This window comes from Spea bombifrons, chromosome 11, assembly GCF_027358695.1.
Source record: "Spea bombifrons isolate aSpeBom1 chromosome 11, aSpeBom1.2.pri, whole genome shotgun sequence".
NCBI classification, from domain to species: domain Eukaryota; kingdom Metazoa; phylum Chordata; class Amphibia; order Anura; family Pelobatidae; genus Spea; species Spea bombifrons.
This window is the reverse complement of record NC_071097.1, coordinates 34179002-34197512: the sequence shown is the minus strand read 5'-3', so window position 1 is coordinate 34197512 and position 18511 is coordinate 34179002. Positions and strand designations below refer to the sequence as shown.

At 39.1% G+C, this 18511-nt stretch overlaps 4 protein-coding genes across 6 annotated transcripts; all 4 read left to right on the top strand.

Moving 5' to 3' along the window:
- The first annotated feature begins 461 nt into the window (after positions 1-461).
- LOC128468458 (trypsin-like) lies at positions 462-2591 on the top strand. Its single transcript, XM_053450199.1, has 5 exons — positions 462-572; positions 874-1030; positions 1539-1792; positions 1895-2031; positions 2302-2591. Exons 1-5 carry the CDS (start codon positions 533-535, stop codon positions 2449-2451), a joined length of 738 nt encoding a protein of 245 aa, XP_053306174.1. The 5' UTR covers positions 462-532; the 3' UTR covers positions 2452-2591.
- A 2026-nt stretch (positions 2592-4617) lies between these two features.
- LOC128468451 (trypsin-like) lies at positions 4618-8052 on the top strand. Its single transcript, XM_053450191.1, has 5 exons — positions 4618-4731; positions 5274-5430; positions 6666-6919; positions 7092-7228; positions 7870-8052. Exons 1-5 carry the CDS (start codon positions 4623-4625, stop codon positions 8017-8019), a joined length of 807 nt encoding a protein of 268 aa, XP_053306166.1. The 5' UTR covers positions 4618-4622; the 3' UTR covers positions 8020-8052.
- A 1412-nt stretch (positions 8053-9464) lies between these two features.
- Positions 9465-13717, top strand: LOC128468460 (trypsin-like). Of its 2 annotated transcripts, XR_008345842.1 has the most exons (6): positions 9465-9613; positions 10377-10533; positions 12004-12257; positions 12516-12652; positions 13231-13446; positions 13482-13717. XR_008345842.1 is itself a non-coding variant. In XM_053450201.1 (5 exons), exons 1-5 carry the CDS (start codon positions 9574-9576, stop codon positions 13378-13380), a joined length of 738 nt encoding a protein of 245 aa, XP_053306176.1. In that variant the 5' UTR covers positions 9465-9573; the 3' UTR covers positions 13381-13717. The 2 variants fall into 2 exon arrangements, 1 of the variants encoding a protein (XP_053306176.1); XM_053450201.1 differs by having other exon boundaries at positions 13231-13717.
- Positions 13718-15131: 1414 nt separating this feature from the next.
- LOC128468465 (trypsin) lies at positions 15132-18277 on the top strand. Of its 2 annotated transcripts, none has more exons than XM_053450206.1 (5): positions 15132-15171; positions 16847-16997; positions 17171-17424; positions 17529-17665; positions 18095-18277. In XM_053450206.1, the coding sequence occupies exons 1-5, from the start codon at positions 15132-15134 to the stop codon at positions 18242-18244; spliced, it is 732 nt and encodes a 243-aa protein (XP_053306181.1). In that variant the 3' UTR covers positions 18245-18277. The 2 variants fall into 2 exon arrangements, with proteins under 2 accessions (XP_053306181.1, XP_053306180.1); XM_053450205.1 differs by lacking the exon at positions 15132-15171 and adding an exon at positions 16648-16687 and having other exon boundaries at positions 16844-16997.
- Positions 18278-18511: the final 234 nt, after the last annotated feature.

The window sequence follows — 18511 nt, the reverse complement described above, 5'->3', positions numbered from 1 at the left end:
TTAAACTATCATCTTTTCAAAACTAATAATTTAGAAATAATTAACATAATTGAGGAAAAATATTAACTGATAAACCCATGAAAATTGCAATGTATTAAAATAATAGCTGACCGAAAATTATAAATTAATTTAAAAAAATATATATTTTGGATGTATGTGGTTATCGTGACCAGTTTGTTGAGTCTTCGGCATATGGTTAATTATTAATAAATGTAGAGATTTGAATATAATGAAATTACCCAAAGTCCTATAAATCGTCACGTTAAAACAGTAAATATTACCTCTAACCTAAATTAACAGAACTAAAATACTCTGAAACTTACTTACTATACAGAAATAGCACCCAACAACAAGGTCAATGATAAGTGGTCTCTTCCATAGGTGACCTATAACACAACAGCCTGCTGGTTTTCCCAAATTTTATCTGTAATGACGATAAAAAAAGGTACAGGAGACGATATTAGTAGAGAGAGATTTTGGTATAAATACCAGTTATTTTTCAGTGAAATTCTATTCTGGATTTGACTCCACCATGAAACTCCTCCTGATCTGTGTGCTCCTCGGAGCAGCTGGTGAGTCCTTTTACTATATTATTTCTGAAAATTATATATTTTAAAGCAGATTCTAAGCAGTTCACGTATACATTGCACACATGTTAAGATATATTTTAGATTTAGGGCACTTTTTATTTCATTATGTGTATGAAGGATCTACTTGTTGACCACACTAGTACTTTGAGGACCATTAAGTGGTCTACGACAAATGGAAGACCCTTGTTGAGTGTTCCTTGGTATTCCCCGACACTTTATTAGTAATACTACTAAATTATTGTCTGTTTTAGACATTTCTTAATAATGTGTCCTCTCTTTGTAGCTGCCTTTGAGGATGATGACGATAAGATTGTTGGAGGATACACCTGCACCAAGAACTCCGTCCCATACATTGTGTCCCTGAACTCCGGCTACCATTTCTGCGGAGGGTCCCTGATCGCCAGCCAGTGGGTCGTCTCTGCCGCTCATTGCTACAAATCGTAAGTAGAATGTCTTATTTCCATGTTAACATTGATCACTCGTGAGGTTCAAAAACAAAGACAAAAGTCTTAGATGGAGGTTTTCTGAAAATAATCCCACCGACATCAGAGGAGTAGAAACAGAAGATTTAGAAATTTGTAAATTGTTATTCACAATCGACCAGTTTAGGAGGACATCAACATACTATGAAAATAATCATCAGGTTGAACACCTCTGATATAAGTGTTAGGTTATACTTTCTATTTCTTATAGTTAGGTATGAAGAAGGAAAGCTTTATGTTTGTTTTCTCACTCCTGAAGAAAGTCTATCCCACTCACGTAACATTACAAGAGACGACATAATGGGTTGCAGACAAGATAGTCCCAAGGCTACTTTAGAACTTTAGAGTGAGAAACCAGGAAGGTTTGAGCAGCATTTCATCCATTTAGTCTAACCTATGGCAATTTAATGGGATGCAAAGACAAATTGGTTCGTAGTCATTAACGATTAACTATCCCTCCATGTAGAAGCGTCCAGGTCAGACTTGGAGAACACAACATCGCTGTGAGTGAGGGCACCGAGCAGTTCATCAACTCCGTCAAGGTCATCAGACACTCTGGATACAACTCCAGAACCCTGGACAACGACATCATGTTGATCAAGCTTGCCTCCCCCGCCACCCTGAACTCCTACGTGAAGACCGTGGCTCTGCCCTCCGGCTGCGCCGCCGCTGGAACCAGCTGCCTGATCTCCGGCTGGGGCAACACTCTCAGCAGTGGCAGTAAGTCAACAAAACATACAAGGCTGGAAATAAATATGCATTTGGCATATGACAACGTCAATGAACCATTGATTTATGTAATAATATCTTTTTTATTTTCAGCCAACTACCCAGACCTCCTCCAGTGCCTGAACGCCCCCATCCTGACTTCCTCCCAGTGCAGCAATGCCTACCCCGGAGAGATCACCGCCAACATGATCTGCGTTGGTTACATTGAGGGAGGCAAGGACTCCTGCCAGGTAATGTGTCTTCTATCTGCCATCAGATCGGCCCCATTTGGCCCCCGTCTAGTCTGCCTGTTTCTCCTGCTGTAAACCTTAATCAGTCGTTGGTCTCTTCCACTTGTCTACCACCCTCTCAGCAAAGTGAAAAGTACATTTTTCCAAACTTTCCTAATTTTTCTGTCTTTAGGAACATTAAATAATTCACACTTAAGGATAGGTAATCTTGAACGGCAACAATAAAATATACAGATCTGTAATTTATATCTGTCTTTTTTTAACTCTTAGGGTGACTCTGGTGGCCCCGTGGTCTGCAACGGACAGCTCCAGGGTGTTGTCTCCTGGGGATACGGTTGCGCCCTGAGGAACTACCCCGGCGTGTACACCAAGGTCTGCAACTACAACTCCTGGATCCAGAACACCATCTCTGCTAACTAAATGTTTTAATATGAAAATATACACTTTCTTTTCATTCTTAAAACTTCTCTCGGATACTCTATTTCTTTTTCTTCTTCTTCACCAAACTTCTTGGGCAGTACATTGTATCTCGTAATGTCCAAATAAAGTATTGAATGGAATGATTTGTGTGGAAACTCTTTGTGAAAGATTGAATCCTCTGCTTCAAGAGGATTTTGGAAAAACACAATGCTGTACCTAATCAAACTTCATGTTAAATCAGTTCATAGAAAACATGAGACATCACTTTCATAAATAAGAAAAAAACATACAATGGTCAAGGTTGAGGTTAAACGTTTAGAAATCAAAGGTTATGCATTTGTGAATATAAAATTAAATGGAAATGGCATTGAAAATGGGATACATCCAAACATACCAACATGCTAACATTATTAAACACTAGTTCTAGATGGAATTGGTATTCGCCTTGTCCACTTATTCCATCACATAAGCCAAATGTTTGTTTCCCAATAATATCTATATTTGCCCTCTTTGTTCTGTTCAGTAATGACGTAGCTCCAACTCTTTATTAACATTTCCAATTCTGAATGCTATATATTTATGACACCCCAATTCCTCTTTCTTTAAGTTTCTCAGATGGCATGTGTTCCATAAATGGCTTGTCTCAAAAATGTAATGCCAAGATAGAAAAGTCAACAAATCCATATTTAACAAAAGAAAAAAAAATAAAGAAAAGATTTGAAGTTGTAAATTTATAATAAATTATATTTGTGTTATCAAATACCAATCTTCTAGAGCTATGTTTAATGAATTGGGCTTCTCAACTTGGTCATCCTTCCCCACAGGATAATATGGAGAAGGTAGGGTCTTCTCTGGTCACTCTCCACCCATGAGCAACATTTTCCCCGCCATGAGGGTTCCTGAAAAAAGAGCTCTATTGCTCTCTATTTCTCTGCAACTCCACAGAAAACTCTTGGAGACGGAGAGTTTCAGCGTGAGTGCTTCTTAGGATCATTCCTGGAGGACTTAAGAAGAACATCAACATGGCCAGGGATACCAGCTAAAGAATCTTAGTTTCACCGTGTTAGTTTAATAGTATTGGTTTAGTCAGCCCAGCTTGGCCTTTATCGCATTTGGTCACTTCTCCCATCACACTGGGGCTTCAGCTATGAGTATATGTGATTGCTGGTTTATATTAAATATGAATTTAAATATATTTTAAATGTTTGGACGCCACGGAAACTTTAACCACGATGATCCTTGATGATTCAATTTCCTGTCAAAGATGTAATGTTTCCATGTAAAAATATGTGTTCATAGTTTGATGATCCCCAATAATTTCATTTCCTGCCACATGTAATTTTGCCCAATCAGATGTGTATTATTGGTTTGGCGATCCTTGTTGATCTCATTTCTTGTCACGTGTGGAATGTTGACATTGGTTATGAAGAAGTTGTGCGAAGAGATTGGGTGCTGCAGTGGGTGGCCACTTGCATAAAAACCCAATATCCCTCCATTGGCTGCACGTACCTCATTGGTGGCCACCGACATTAAAATGTCAGGGCCGCCTCGTCATCCCCAGTGCGGTCCAGGAGGTAAAGCCTTAGGAGGGTATCTGTAGCTACGTGGAAAGTTTCTATGAACATCCTCCCAGCTGTAATACCAGCGACATTTTTAATTGTTCAAGTTTTACTACAGTCATAAAAAGTGAAGCCATTGGTTTCAAATTAGGAAGAAGACGATTGTGGGATGTTTATGGTTTATGATTTTGGTTTAGTATCTGAGTCTCAGTTTGGTTTTAATGGTGGCAGGTTGTTTATATAGTATTCTCGAAATAATTATGCTTTGGCCAATTCATATAACCAAAACCTCTCATTTATATTATGTTTATATATTTGTTGCCAACTTTATTAGGGTGAGAAGCGCAGACAGTATTTTGTTTTTTGTATACATTGTACAGCCAACACACTGTATTTGCAGCATGCTCACACTGTTTGGTAGGCCTCGTATTATACATTTGTATTATTTGAGCCTGAGACTAGCTTAGCGCACCGACATCTTTTCTTTTCCCTATTCTCGAAATAGGTTCACTTACAAGGTTTCTGATAGACTATCTGTTCCACGTGTCATCTACCCACCGAGTGACCTGCATTCACATTTCATGAAGGGAGGGTAAAGAGTTATAAAGAGATATGGGAGTGAATGGCATTCATAATATAAATAACGGTTACTTCTTCCAAAAGCTTCATTCCGGATCAGCCATGAAACTCCTTCTAGTCTGTGTGCTGCTCGGGGCAGCGGGTAAGTTCTAGGAATGGTTAACTCACTGAAATTTGTAGGGACTTTTTTCATATTTACATGTTTTATTTGAGTGTCTAAATCTCCCTACAATGTAATAACACATAAAAAGAATCTAGATCGTTGGGAGGGGCTAAAAATGATCAAAAATGTATATAAAAATACATAGATCTAATTTTGTTCTTTGCTTCTATAGTAATGAATTCTTTAATTATTCTTTGTCTCTGCGTTTCCATGTGTCCTCAATAATTGTGACATTGTGTGTCGTCGAGGTGGGTCGCGCTCCCATGGCCAGCGCCAATGGCTGCCATGGTGCCTACTTTCTCCCCATACCAAAATTTCTGATTCTACCCACCAGATATGAACAATGACACCGCGCTGCTTACCCAGAAAAAGCAGCTGTCAACTTTCAAAGTACAGGTTGCTTTCTCAAATCTGATTGTAAAAAAAGATTGTATAAGAATAGTGACTATTAAACTTGGCACAACTTTCCTTGGAATCTGATTTTAACATTAAGGAATAGTCAGGACCTTTTATGTCTGCAGCTGCATTTGAGGAGGATGATGACAAGATCATCGGAGGCTCCACGTGCACCAAGAACTCTGTCCCCTATATTGCATCCTTGAATGCTGGTTACCATTTCTGCGGAGGGTCCCTGATTAGCAGCCAGTGGGTGGTCTCTGCCGCTCACTGCTACAAAGTGTAAGTATTATATCCGGATTCGAAGTTGTTTGTGAACAAAATGTAGTCTATGTTGCATTTTGTGGAAAACTTTAAACATAAGAAAGAACAGATCTTAAAATCCACTTAATTTTAATACCTCATGGATCTTGACTCAATTGTAAAATCAGCACAAACATTTCATGTTATAGTGCAGGCAAATAAAAAACACCTGAAAAAAGTATAGACATTCCAAGTGCAATAACCCAAATGGTTAATGGTTTAAGTGACTTCAAGGCATGGTAGATTGTTGTTAGCTGCAGTTCAATGTTGATAAATGTAAAACGATGCACTTGGGATATAACGATCCCAAAGCAGAATATAGTGTTAAGGAAAATTTGCTGTAAACAACTGAAGCATTATTACACACTCCTCTACAAACATCAGAGAAGCCAGAAGGCTTGTTTTTCCCTCAGACATCTCATGGTTGCTATGACAACTACAAGGGATTCTGGGTAGGCACATGCAAATAAGGGCAACAATTATCACCTTTTGTCTCTATATCCACTTTATACATGGATCCCTTGAAAGTAATTGCCTGCCGCACAGGACAGCCTTTAGACAAAACTCAGATAAGAAATACAACAGCCAGATCACATCTCTCCTTAGTGGGACTCACCAGTATGAGGTTGGATACCAGCTTCACACTTGAGGCTTGGAAGAGCACAAGAAACACCATTATGGTGGGTAAAGGAGATGGAAATCCCTTCCACTTAAATTTAAGGGGGTAGTGGAAGCATTATTAAACACTCATCTACAGACACCAGACACGCCAGAAGGCTTGTATTTTCCCTCAGAAATCTCATGGTGCTGCCACAACCACAAGGGATTCTGGGTAGGCGCATGCAAATAAGGTTAGAAGCTTAAACTAGAAGGATATAGGTTGTTACGTAATTTCAGAAGGTTTTTCTTCATTGAAAGTGCGGTAGATAATTGGAGCAGACTTCCAACAAAACTGGTAGAAATATAGTGAAATAATTCACAATGGCTATACTGGTGGTTTAGGCTATACTGGATTTGAAATCACCACCAATGACTGATTATTTTGAAAATCTTGGAAAAAAAAAGTGGGTTGATAAAGGTGAGATTTTATTTTATTTTTTCTTAGTTACAAAGTTTTGTGGGAAATACCCTAAATGGACCCACATGTTCCATTGGATCAGATACTCGGTTTCTTTTCAAAGTATCCTGTTACTTTAATACTTTGTTCATTACAGGAATGTTCAGGTGAGACTTGGAGAACACAACATCGCTGTGAGTGAGGGCACCGAGCAGTTCATCAACTCCGTCAAGGTCATCAGACACTCCGGATACAACTCCAGAACCCTGGACAATGACATCATGTTGATCAAGCTTGCCTCTCCCGCCACCCTGAACTCCTACGTGAATACCGTGGCTCTGCCCTCCAGCTGCGCCTCCTCTGGAACCAATTGTCAGATCTCTGGATGGGGCAACACTCTCATCAGCGACAGTAAGTTCAAGGGACGGATTAATAATGTAGTTTGATTTACTCCATTGTTGTGTGAGCAGATGCCATTTGTTGTGGAACCCACAATGGTTGAGGTTTCCCATATAAGAAGTGCCATGTCTTAAGTCATATCTGCATGCAAAGACTATGTATTTTAATCAGTGTTTCTTCATAGCTAACTATCCAGACCTCCTTCAGTGTCTGAAAGCCCCCATTCTGACTGACGCCCAGTGCAAGAACGCCTACCCCGGGGAGATCACCGCCAACATGATCTGCGTTGGTTACCTTGACGGTGGCAAGGACTCCTGCCAGGTAATCCAATTTTAATTACACTAGCATAATATATATTCTATTGGAAGCTTTGGAGAGGAAACAAAATATCTCGCTGGCGCCCCCTAATTTTTTTTACTTTATGTATAAAATTAAAGGTTTCTCCATTTAAATTAATTTGATAGCGCATTCTGAATGCAATCCGTGCAGTGATTTCCATGAACCCTTTCAACTCGCCAACAATAATCACTCGATGTATTTGCACCAATATCCTCCTGTATGGATACATGGACAAAATCTTTTTGTGGGGTCCACGTTCTACCAGAAGCTCAGTGGCGGCCAAGCTATTCAGTGCTCTACTTATGTAAAGGGGGGGCTTTAACTTATATTGTAGGCTTGTAGGCATATTTCCTTAATTGTTTTGGGGACATTCGGTTTATTAGTAGTAAATTAATATCACAGATGGATTTGATGGCAGAAAGTGTCAGAATTTACTTTATTTAATCAGTTTCCTGTCCAGAAGCCCACTTCCTCCTCCCTCACCCTTACAACGGCTGCCTGAACCAATCAGCAATAACCAGCAACATAACTAAAAAAAAAAAAAAAAAAAAAAATCTAGATATCCTTTATGTACTGTATATTTACTTGTATTGGTATTTATATACTTTCTTTTCTCCTCTTAGGGTGATTCTGGAGGCCCTGTGGTATGTAACAGAGAACTCCAGGGTATTGTCTCCTGGGGATACGGCTGTGCGCTGAAGAACTACCCCGGCGTGTACACCAAGGTCTGCAACTACAACTCCTGGATCCAGAACACCATCGCTGCTAACTAAATGTTTTAATAAAATATATACGCTTTCTTTTCACCTGCAGACACCATTTCCTTGATTTTTCTACAAATTTTACTAAACAAAGTAGTTTACTAAAAAAAAAAAAAAACATAATTTGGTGAGGAAAATTTTAAAAATTCCTGATAACAGGCTGCTCTGATAGTATACACATAATGTGAGTTTTTAATATATATATATATATATATATATATTTATATATATATATATATATATATATATATATATATATATATGTGTGTGTGTTTCATTAGAAAGCATAGACGTGTATTAATTTAGCACCCCCAACTATAACAAGTTCTAAGAAATTGGTAAATCTTACATTTTCTAACATTACAGAGGTTTCAAACACAATTTAAATGGACACAAAAATAAAAAACAAATGTAAAAAAAAACATTATGTATAACACTATTTATAAATGTATTACAACATATGGCAATAATATGATTATATAATAATACAATACCCAAAGATATGAAACTCCAGAGAAGAAACCTTTGAGAAATTTGGTCTCACCAAAGTCGTCGTTCTAGTGAGACAGGGCTGGGTTCCTCTCTAGAAATACACAATTCTATAATGTAAATGGGAAGCAAGAGAAGTTTGTCCCATCGGATGTTGCCCTCTTATTAAAAAGTATCGCTGAAATGATGAGACAGTAGAGATGATTCCAACATGGAATTCTACCACCAAATGGACATCTTGTGGCTCTCTATGTACTAAGATAATCATGTATAAATTATTCATAATAACATAAATACTTGAAATGTCGGTGGCTTTCGGCAAGGATGATTAAATTAGAAAATACACTAATATATAAGATTATAGAGAAGCGGCTTGAGTTCCATATTGAGCTAAAGAACCAGAGGTATCCAACCATATACATTATTAACCAACCGTGCCATGGGTCCGCATCTCCTGTGGGTCATGATAATTCCCGAGACTCTGTCTCCCTCTTCCGTTCATGTTGTATTTTAGCTATTCCTTCCCCGAGGTCTCTGAAAGCTTACCTGACATTGTTTACGTGTTGGCCAAATAAAAGCCACCACTTTAATTATTCATAATAGCCCTATCCCATTCCAATGGCGGTGGTAGTCAAGCATCTGTTGGGTTAACTCTTATCTCAAGAGGCCACCAGACTTTCAGTGAATAGACACAATGGTGGACATAGTGGAACCATTGTGAAAATGAAAAAATAATATAAATAACAAATTATCTCAACTATACCCTTCTTTTGCAAGATATATAAATAAATAAAGCTGATTTGATGCCCCCAGCACATGTTTTTAAAATGATATGAAACTCACAACATGCATAAGTTTATCTCGAGCCACTCGGCAATAAACACAAAGTTTCCATTACAGAAATAGCCTTCTGCGCAAGGCCACCGATATACACCTGGCTTCTGTATGCGTCTGGTATACATTAAACGCGTTTACCGGTTGGGGAGGGACTAGGGCTGGAATTGTCGCCGCAGACGTTTTGGATTTAACAAACCTAAAGAGTTTAATGCTGTGAGATCGTCCGTGCAGCGCTCCGCCATGAAGGTGCTTCTGATCTGTATTCTGCTGGGAATAGCTGGTAAATATTTTATGCAATTTTTTTTATATATTTTATAATATAATAATGTACACTTGGTTATAAGACATGGATCTTTTAGAATTCTGTTTTACATACATTATGTTGTGATTTACATATGCATAGTATGTGCGCCCTATCTGTGTAGGGGGGGAAGTATTTTTTGTAACACTTTAAAAAAAAAAAAAATTCTAAAAAAAAAATAAAATACAAATAAAACATATATATATACTACAATGTACTAAGTTTGTATTTAAAAAAAAAAAAAAAAGTGGATGCAAGGGATGCAAGAGTGGGGTATACAGTGCCCTAAAATATAGAGGAATGGGAGTAAGTATTTTTATCTGAATTTTTTTAACAAAAAATTATCAGATATTGTAGTATATTTCTTATTTTTTCAAATATATTTAATAAATTAACCTGTTTTCAATAAACAGCGGATGCAGAAGCGGGGGGATATAGGGCAATGTACCCCCCTTGCCAGCTTTTTTTAATTACCCTCCACCTCAAAGCACACAGGATGTAGAAAGAGGCGGGACAAACGCTACTCCATCCCATTGGTTAATAGGGGGTCCAAGGAACCCCATTTCTTTTTGTTATTTTACCATTTCTTTATTAATTTCAATACTTTTTTTGTAGTTAAGTGGGGTTAATATTTTGCAAATTTCAGGCGAGGACATGTAAATCCACAATCATGCAACTGGAGTGGAGTCCGGTCAGTCGAGTAAAGTTTTTAAATAATGTCACCTGTCTCTCTTCTTTTTAGGTGCGTTACCCATCGATGATGATAAAATTGTTGGAGGTTACACATGCGCCAAGAATTCAGTTCCGTATATCGTGTCTCTGAACATTGGCTACCATTTCTGCGGGGGGTCCCTGATTAATAGCCTATGGGTGGTCTCTGCTGCTCACTGCTACAAATCGTAAGTTATTGTTCCGCCTAAAATTATAAAAAAAAATCTGTTCGTTTCGCAAATTAATATAAAAATACCTTATAGTGAGGTCAGTGGACATTCTCTGACGAGCAATCGTTAGAGCCGACGAGCCCTCATTATAAAGCACATTTTTTGTCAATAATTGTTTTTTTTTTTTATTTTTTTTTTGGTACTTATTACAACATAGTAACAATAAACTTTTGAGTTGAGGAAAATACATAAAAAAATGTGATATCCAATTCAAAATTGATTTCCAATTGTTAAATTGGTTCCAATAGATGAAAATAAATAAATAAATACTGAAGCAAATATATATATTAACTGAACACAATATTAAATTATTAACAAGGAATCTCTATAAGAAATCAATAAAAATAACCAGATATTTCTGATCTTGGATCTACCTGATCTTGAACCAAACAGTTATCAAGTAAATGAAAATAAAAGGGAAAAAAAGGGAAAAAGCTACAATATATAAAATTGTTTGGAGTAGCAAAAACATAACATATATTTAGGTATCAGCACATAACTACACATAGTAGATATATATTTATAACTATTAAGTCAAGAAAAAAAAACCTATGTATAGTTTTCCGCACATTTTAACCTAAAAATAAAATTGGCTCTATTCAAACAGAGTCATCATCATTAAAAAAGTGATATTAGGTTTTAGGTAAAAAAAATTATTTTGATGTTCGACAAAAAGATTATATATACAGCCGCTGGATTCCAAATATCTGAATCGAGTCTGGACAGAAGTCAAAAGGACTTGGATGATACTTTAGTGAACTTTGTTCAGTTGTCCTTCTACTTCCAGAATCAGACGTGACGTCGCTGTGGTAGTGGACATCAGATCCTGCCCCAGGAGTCAGAGGTCGAAGCTATGTCTCTGCTAGATTCCCAAGGACGTTTATCGAGGTCGAACTCGATGGACTTCTGTCATTCTGTGACCTAGCTGTACGCACAGGGCCGGCCGAAGACTTAACGCCGCCTGGGGCGAAGTTTAAAACGCCGCTCCCCCCCTGCCGACGTCGGGGGGGCATTTTAAACTTCGCCGACGCCATAATCTACGATCCCCCCCGGTACTTACGTTTAAACAGTCCTGCGGCGAGTCTCCCTGCTCTGCCACGGTGCCGGCTTGTAATGCTGAGCGCCGGAAATTCACGTCACTTCCGGCGCTCTGCATTACAAGCCGGCACCGGGACCGAACAGGGAGACTCGCCCCAGAGGAGAGAGAGAGAGAGGCGCCGAGCGGGTAAGCGAAAACCACTCGGCGCCCCTCTCTCTCTCCTCCGCTTCAAAAAAAAAAATTTAAAAAAAAAGCGCTTGGGGCGGCGAAGTGCCCCCCCTTCTAAAGTGCCGCCTGGGGCAATTGCCCCAGTCTGCCCCATTATAGGGCCGGCCCTGTGTACGCAGATGATTTAGAGATAGAAATATCATATTTGTTCACATTTACAGGAGCTTCCAAGTGCGTCTGGGGGAACATAACATCGCGGTGAGCGAAGGCTCAGAGCAGTTTATCCAATCCGCCAAAATCATCAGACATCAATGGTATGACTTCAAGACTCTCGACAATGACATCATGCTGGTCAAGCTAGCTTCTCCCGCCACCTTGAACGCCTATGTCAACACTGTGGCCCTGCCGACCAGCTGTGCACCCGCCGGAACGAGCTGCCTCATCGCTGGTTGGGGCAACACACTCAGCGTTAGCAGTAAGTCAGCCTAACTTCTTCCATAATTTTTTTGGGGAGGAATAGTATAAATTACACATTGCAGGGTTTACGTCTCTGGAACAAAAACGTAAAAAAAAAAACCTTAAAAAAAACATTATTGGCAAATTATCATGTCTATGAATGAATAAATATATAAAGTCTACTTTATGAATATTAAGATATTTTATGGGTTTTTTTTATATTTATATCCAATAATGTTTGATTTTATTTATTTATTTATTTTTTTTACATTTGTAGCCAACTACCCCGACCTCCTTCACTGTCTAAACGCCCCCATCCTGACCTACACCCAGTGCGATAATTCCTACCCTGACGAAATCACTGAGAACATGATCTGTGTTGGGTACCTCGAAGGCGGAAAGGATTCCTGCCAGGTACTGCCCTATACGTCCGCCATAAATCTTCTTAGATCCATGATTTATTATTTTTATTGTATGTTCAGCGCTCGCAGACGTAGCCATTGCTTAGATTGGGGGGGGGGGCACCGGCTAAGGAGGTTACTCTATAGATATAAGAGTGATTGAGAATTCCATAATGTACAGTTTAAAGACGATGATGGGTTAACAAGCAACAATAATTAAAGTTAAAATAAAAAAAAAAGAAAAATTATAAAAAAAATTGATTTTTTTATCAGAAAGTAGTAGAAAACAGAGACTTTGGTACTAAACTGTTTAAAATACAACTAATTTGTAGAATTATTGAAAATCTAAGGAGTTGGTGACTTTTCAGTATGTGTCCTTTTCCACTCATGTTTTTTTTTTTCTGGAGTGGGGCGGAAAAATGACATCATCTATTTTCCCTGTTGGGCAAAATCCTTACTTTTTCTGCAAGTCCTATGAAAAGCCTGGTGGAGGGGAAGGGGTCTGCGCTCCGGGACTGTTACTTGTGATTGATCTGTTGAGTTATTAATTATAATATTTAATAGATAATTCTGATAATGATCTCTCGTCAGGGGGACTCCGGAGGACCGGTGGTCTGTAACGGGCAGCTGCAGGGTATTGTCTCCTGGGGATACGGTTGTGCTTTGAAGTACAGTCCTGGCGTCTACACAAAAGTGTGTAACTATGTCGCCTGGATCCAGAACGCCATAGCCTCCAACTGAACCTTAACCACGGCATCTGCTCTCCCTTCTCACACAAGACCATAAATAAACGAATTTCAACAAAATGTCACTGTAATCTGCCCGTCGAAAGAAAACTTCAGAAAAAAAAATTGACTTTTTGAAATTTATGCATATATAAAAAAGTGGATTAAAGCGGCAAAAAATATTCCACATGAAAAAAAAAATACATAATAGATCTATAATATTTGTAATTAATGAATTTTACCCCAAAAAGTATCTTAGTAGTTATGGTAGTTTTGTCAGGCTTGATTTTTCTTTATAAACTTATTTGTACTAAAAACGCAAAATAAAAATACCATTTTTTTTTTTAACTGGATTAACTGTTTCCAGTTTCATTGTTGTGTCGCCACTAGATGGAGCCACAATTACATCGGGGTTACGCCACGACGATAGCTTTACAATACTTCTTACTTCCGGATCGAGTGAAAATATTTAATAGAATTCACAAATTCATCAAAAAAAGAAGCCAGGAGCCGTATGCCGATCCCATGCAGGTTTAAATTCCCTCACTGTATTGCCCTCTACCACCTCTGCCAGGAGGCAGTTCCACTTATCTGCCAGCCTCTCACCCTAATAAAGTTTTAGATTAAGATTACTTACTTTGTTAAAATCCTTTTATCCCTTTAACCCTTTATGTATTTAAATGTTTCTATCTCTCTTGTTTCCTCCAAGCCGGACATATTGAGATCCATTGGTCTTTCCTAGTATGTTTTTTATCCTACAAACACTTTGCTACAGTTCTGTTCTTTGTTTGTTCACACATAGACAGTCGCTGATCATTCACCCTGAGATCGGAAAGCTCCAGATGGCAGCATGGTGAGGAATAATATTTAAGTGGATCCACGTGAAAGTTCTAACAGCTGCTAAATGTCCGCACCAGGTTCTTATAAAAATAAATCTTTGCGTTTGTCCTGGTAGCAGAGATCGAAGCTCCAACCTGAACAGAGACAGAGTATCTCTGCTCCTGTGACTGCAGGCTGCTGGCAGGAGGATCCTGACTCAGTAACTCTGACACTTGAAGCCTGCAGCTTCCACTTACCGACCACAAAATAAATTTTTACTGTCCGATCCTGACGTTACCGATCATACATCCATAATGGAGTCAAATGGCCAAAGAGGGGCACTTTTGTTTTAGGGGTGTGATCATTTATGTGATGTTATCTATTGTTAGCTAGTTATTAAATATAACTGGTTAAAGCTTTTAGAATAAGAACATTTTATGATTACACAGCGTAATTTATAAAGCCATTGCCTGCTACTTTTATACACATTATTGGGGCTTTTAGGGCTGCAGAACCCCCTCATACCCAGCAAACATTCTGACCTCCTAAAAAAAGAGAAGAGCATCAGGAGAGGAAAGAGGAGCAGAGCGCTTTTGAGCCCAAAAAGAGAGACTGCCCATCCTTAAGAAGACTGTTTAGCAGATTAAGCGTCTGTCTGCTTGCAACTCAATTAGTCGGTGTTTTCTCTCTGATATTTTCTTATATCCTCTCTTTACCATCAAACATATTTTGAATAATATGTAGTAGAATTATTATTAAACGCTCGTCTACAGACACCAGACAAGCCAGAAGGCTTGTTTTTCTCATGGTACTGCCACAACCACAAGGGATTCTGGGTAGACACATACAAATAAGATTAACAATGATCACCTTTTGCCTCTATAGGTGATTATTGTTGACCTTATTTGCATGTGCCTACCCAGAATCCCTTGTGGTTGTGGCAGCACCATGAGATTTCTGAGTGGAAAAACAAGCCTTCTGGCTTATCTGGTGTCTGTAGATGAGTGTGTAATAATACTTCTACTACCCCCTTAATTTAAGTGGAAGAGTTTTCCCATCACCTTTACTCACCATAACTTATATAATGGTATTTCTTGGCTACCCCAAGCATTAAGCCTGTGTTATAGCCTTGTGCTGGTGAGTTCTATTAAGGATGAAGCAGTGCTTGTGCTTTGGCTAAATTAAAGTATAGGCCTTAGGGAGTCTGTGATGTGCACTTGAACCCCAGCTTGCTATTTCCTGTGTTGCATTTGGTGGTCTGCACCTTACATTGTTCTTGACCCTTATGAGCTTAAAAATAAAAAAAACTTTTTTGGTTTTGGCAAAGGATTTTCATGATTTGTACCAACACGTGTGCATGTAACAACTAATCAGTTCCGAATCATGGCTTTTTGAACGTGGCAAGGAGTTGATTTTGTTTTTGGATCACGGATTTAGCACTTTTGTACACTGCAGTCCAGCGGTTGAGCTGGACTTTTTTGTCCTGGCAGGTAGAGGTAGTGAGATGCCTTGTGGCTTCCTCCCTCTTCCGTACAGTGGTCCTCCTTTTCGGAGGTGGACTAGAAGCTCCTGCTCTCCTGCAGGTCTTATGGCTGGGGAGGGAAGGAATTGAGTCTGACATATCCCCACGGGGAATGCCATACAAAGACATTAAAAAGTATCAGGCTTCTGCTGCTTTTATGCACAGAGAAGCACGACTTTGGGCTTCCAAAAAAAACAACTGTCCTTGAGCGGTGATCTGGCTATTTCATCTCTTCCTGAGTTTTGTCTAAAGGCTGTCCTGTACAGCGGGTGATTACTTTTAAGGGATCCATGTATAAAGTGGATATAGAGGCAAAAGGTGATTACTGTTGACCTTATTTGCATGCGCCTACCCAGAATCCCTTGTGGTTGTGTCAGCACCATGAGATTTCTGAGGGAAAAACAAGCCTTCTAGCTTGTCTGGTGTCTGTAGATGAGTGTTTAGTAATGTTTTTACTACCTCCTTAATTTTAGTGGAAGGGTCCCCCCCCCATTGCTTTTACTCACCATAACTTATGTAAGGGAATAATATGTCACAGCAGGCACTACATTGGTATTTTCTTTGGTTTTATGACCTGCTTTGACCTTTTTAAATGATTTCACCTCTTTTCAAAAACTACCAAGGACACCCTCTGGTACATCAATATCTATTTCCATGCACTGTGGCATCTGAAGTCAATGTTTACACCAAAGCAACAGGTTTGACTGTTTAAAGAACATGGGAACCTGCCCATACTTTGGGCAAAAGAGACAGCTGGGATGTTGGCCGTCGGTCCATCTGTTTTCCATATAGTGACAATGGCTGTTAATCAGTGATTAATTTATACTTGTTAAAGAAAGATATCCTTGAACCAGCAATCCCCGCACTCCTCCGACCTGATATAAATATACGATATATTGTTACCGAGATCCTGACGTTAGACGGAGATTGAGAATTCCAGCCATGAAGTTCCTTGTGATTGCTTTCCTCCTCGGAGCTGTAGGTGAGTATTGCGCATTAGCGGGTCATATAGTACAAAGAAAAACCTATACGCACCTAAAACAAACCTAACACAAACTTCATAGAATACGTCTTCATAAACTGGATTGGATAGACCTCTCATTTGCTTAAACCTGATAATGATGTATTTTGCCTTCAGCTGCATTTGATGATGACGATAAGATTGTTGGAGGATACACCTGCACCAAGAACTCCGTCCCATACATTGTGTCCCTGAACTCCGGCTACCATTTCTGCGGAGGGTCCCTGATTAACAGTCTTTGGGTGGTCTCTGCCGCTCATTGCTACAAATCGTAAGTAACCAGTGGACGGTTTGTAATTCAACCAAACTCCCAGTGAAATTATCTTCTAGATACCCTATCTCTATAAGCTTATGGTGCTTATACCTTATACAGAAACCATGGTTTAGGTTGTACAAACCATAGATGGAAACTATACTCCATACTCATGTTACTTTATCCTGCAGCCGTATACAAGTCAGACTGGGAGAACATAACATTGCATTGAATGAGGGCACCGAGCAGTTCATCAACTCCGCCAAGGTCATCAAGCATGCGAATTACAACTCCAGGAACCTGGATAATGACATCATGCTGATTAAATTGTCCTCCGCCGCCAGCCTGAACTCCTACGTGAAAGCCGTGGCTCTCCCCTCGGGCTGCGCCGCCGCTGGAACCAGCTGCCTGGTCTCCGGCTGGGGCAACACTCTCAGCAGTGGCAGTAAGTGGCACGGACTTCTTTTTCCCCCATCAAGAAATGAACAAAACACCATTGGCCACCAATTTTCCTAACACTTACTAATAATACTCGTTCTATCTCTGCAGCTAATTATCCAGATCTTCTCCAATGTCTGAATGCCCCCATCTTGAGTGACAGCGACTGCAGCAAATCGTACCCCGGAGAGATCACCAGGAACATGTTCTGCGCTGGCTACCTGGCCGGTGGGAAAGACTCTTGCCAGGTAAGTTGCTGTAGCGCGGGCACTATATTTTTTTGACCCATTTTTTTTTAAATTAATACAAATTTGTATATTATGATTTTTAAATACACTTGCAGCTAAACATTTGCAGTCACATGAATATGCTGTATCCGATAATAATCCTATAAAACAGCTTTGTAAATCTTTAACTAATGCAGAAAAATGAGAATAATTGCCCAAAATGTATTATTAGTTATTTGTACAACACAGTCACCGTGCAATGGGATTAGTTAATGGTGACAAGTCTATCTTTGAAGTCCTCAAATTAGACTTTGTTCTAATTAAACACAAAGTCAAAAAACCAGAAGTCTACTCTATGATCTCCAAATAATATTTTTTCCAACATATTTCCCATTATGTAATAATACTAGAGTTATTATCCATTAACTTATTTTTTCCTCCTCCGCACAGGGTGACTCCGGTGGCCCCGTGGTCTGTAATGGACAACTCCAAGGTGTTGTGTCCTGGGGCTATGGATGCGCTCAGAGAAATTACCCCGGTGTCTACACCAAAGTCTGCAACTACGTCAGCTGGATCCAGAGCACAATTAATTCCAACTAAATTATCTACATAAAATGTCATTTTTTCCCCTTAAATTTCTCCTTGAATTTCTCTGATTGTGTATCCATTGGCCTGGATATTGAATGATCAATATACTATTTGTTAAAACGTACAGAGAGTAGTTTTCTTATTTCTGGGGTCGCCTCACACTATGGAGTTTAATAACATATGTGTCCGTCTTTCTCTGGAACGCAGCAATGGTACTGTAAGAAATAATCGTTGAGTTGAATTTGTGACAAATTAGAAATAGTGTTCAATACACATATT

Excerpts from the sequence above, each read along its gene's own strand:
- LOC128468458 (XM_053450199.1), top strand. The coding sequence starts at position 533 with ATGAAACTCCTCCTGATCTGTGTGCTCCTCGGAGCAGCTG. Across the intron at positions 573-873 it reads TGTGCTCCTCGGAGCAGCTG|CTGCCTTTGAGGATGATGAC; the intron begins GTGAGTCCTTTT and ends CTCTCTTTGTAG. Across the intron at positions 2,032-2,301 it reads GAGGCAAGGACTCCTGCCAG|GGTGACTCTGGTGGCCCCGT; the intron begins GTAATGTGTCTT and ends TTTAACTCTTAG.
- LOC128468451 (XM_053450191.1), top strand. The coding sequence starts at position 4,623 with ATGGGAGTGAATGGCATTCATAATATAAATAACGGTTACTTCTTCCAA. Across the intron at positions 4,732-5,273 it reads TGTGCTGCTCGGGGCAGCGG|CTGCATTTGAGGAGGATGAT; the intron begins GTAAGTTCTAGG and ends TTATGTCTGCAG. Across the intron at positions 5,431-6,665 it reads GCCGCTCACTGCTACAAAGT|GAATGTTCAGGTGAGACTTG; the intron begins GTAAGTATTATA and ends TGTTCATTACAG.
- LOC128468460 (XM_053450201.1), top strand. The coding sequence starts at position 9,574 with ATGAAGGTGCTTCTGATCTGTATTCTGCTGGGAATAGCTG. Across the intron at positions 9,614-10,376 it reads TATTCTGCTGGGAATAGCTG|GTGCGTTACCCATCGATGAT; the intron begins GTAAATATTTTA and ends TCTTCTTTTTAG. Across the intron at positions 10,534-12,003 it reads GCTGCTCACTGCTACAAATC|GAGCTTCCAAGTGCGTCTGG; the intron begins GTAAGTTATTGT and ends TCACATTTACAG.
- LOC128468465 (XM_053450205.1), top strand. The coding sequence starts at position 16,648 with ATGAAGTTCCTTGTGATTGCTTTCCTCCTCGGAGCTGTAG. Across the intron at positions 17,425-17,528 it reads CAACACTCTCAGCAGTGGCA|CTAATTATCCAGATCTTCTC; the intron begins GTAAGTGGCACG and ends CTATCTCTGCAG. Across the intron at positions 17,666-18,094 it reads GTGGGAAAGACTCTTGCCAG|GGTGACTCCGGTGGCCCCGT; the intron begins GTAAGTTGCTGT and ends TCCTCCGCACAG.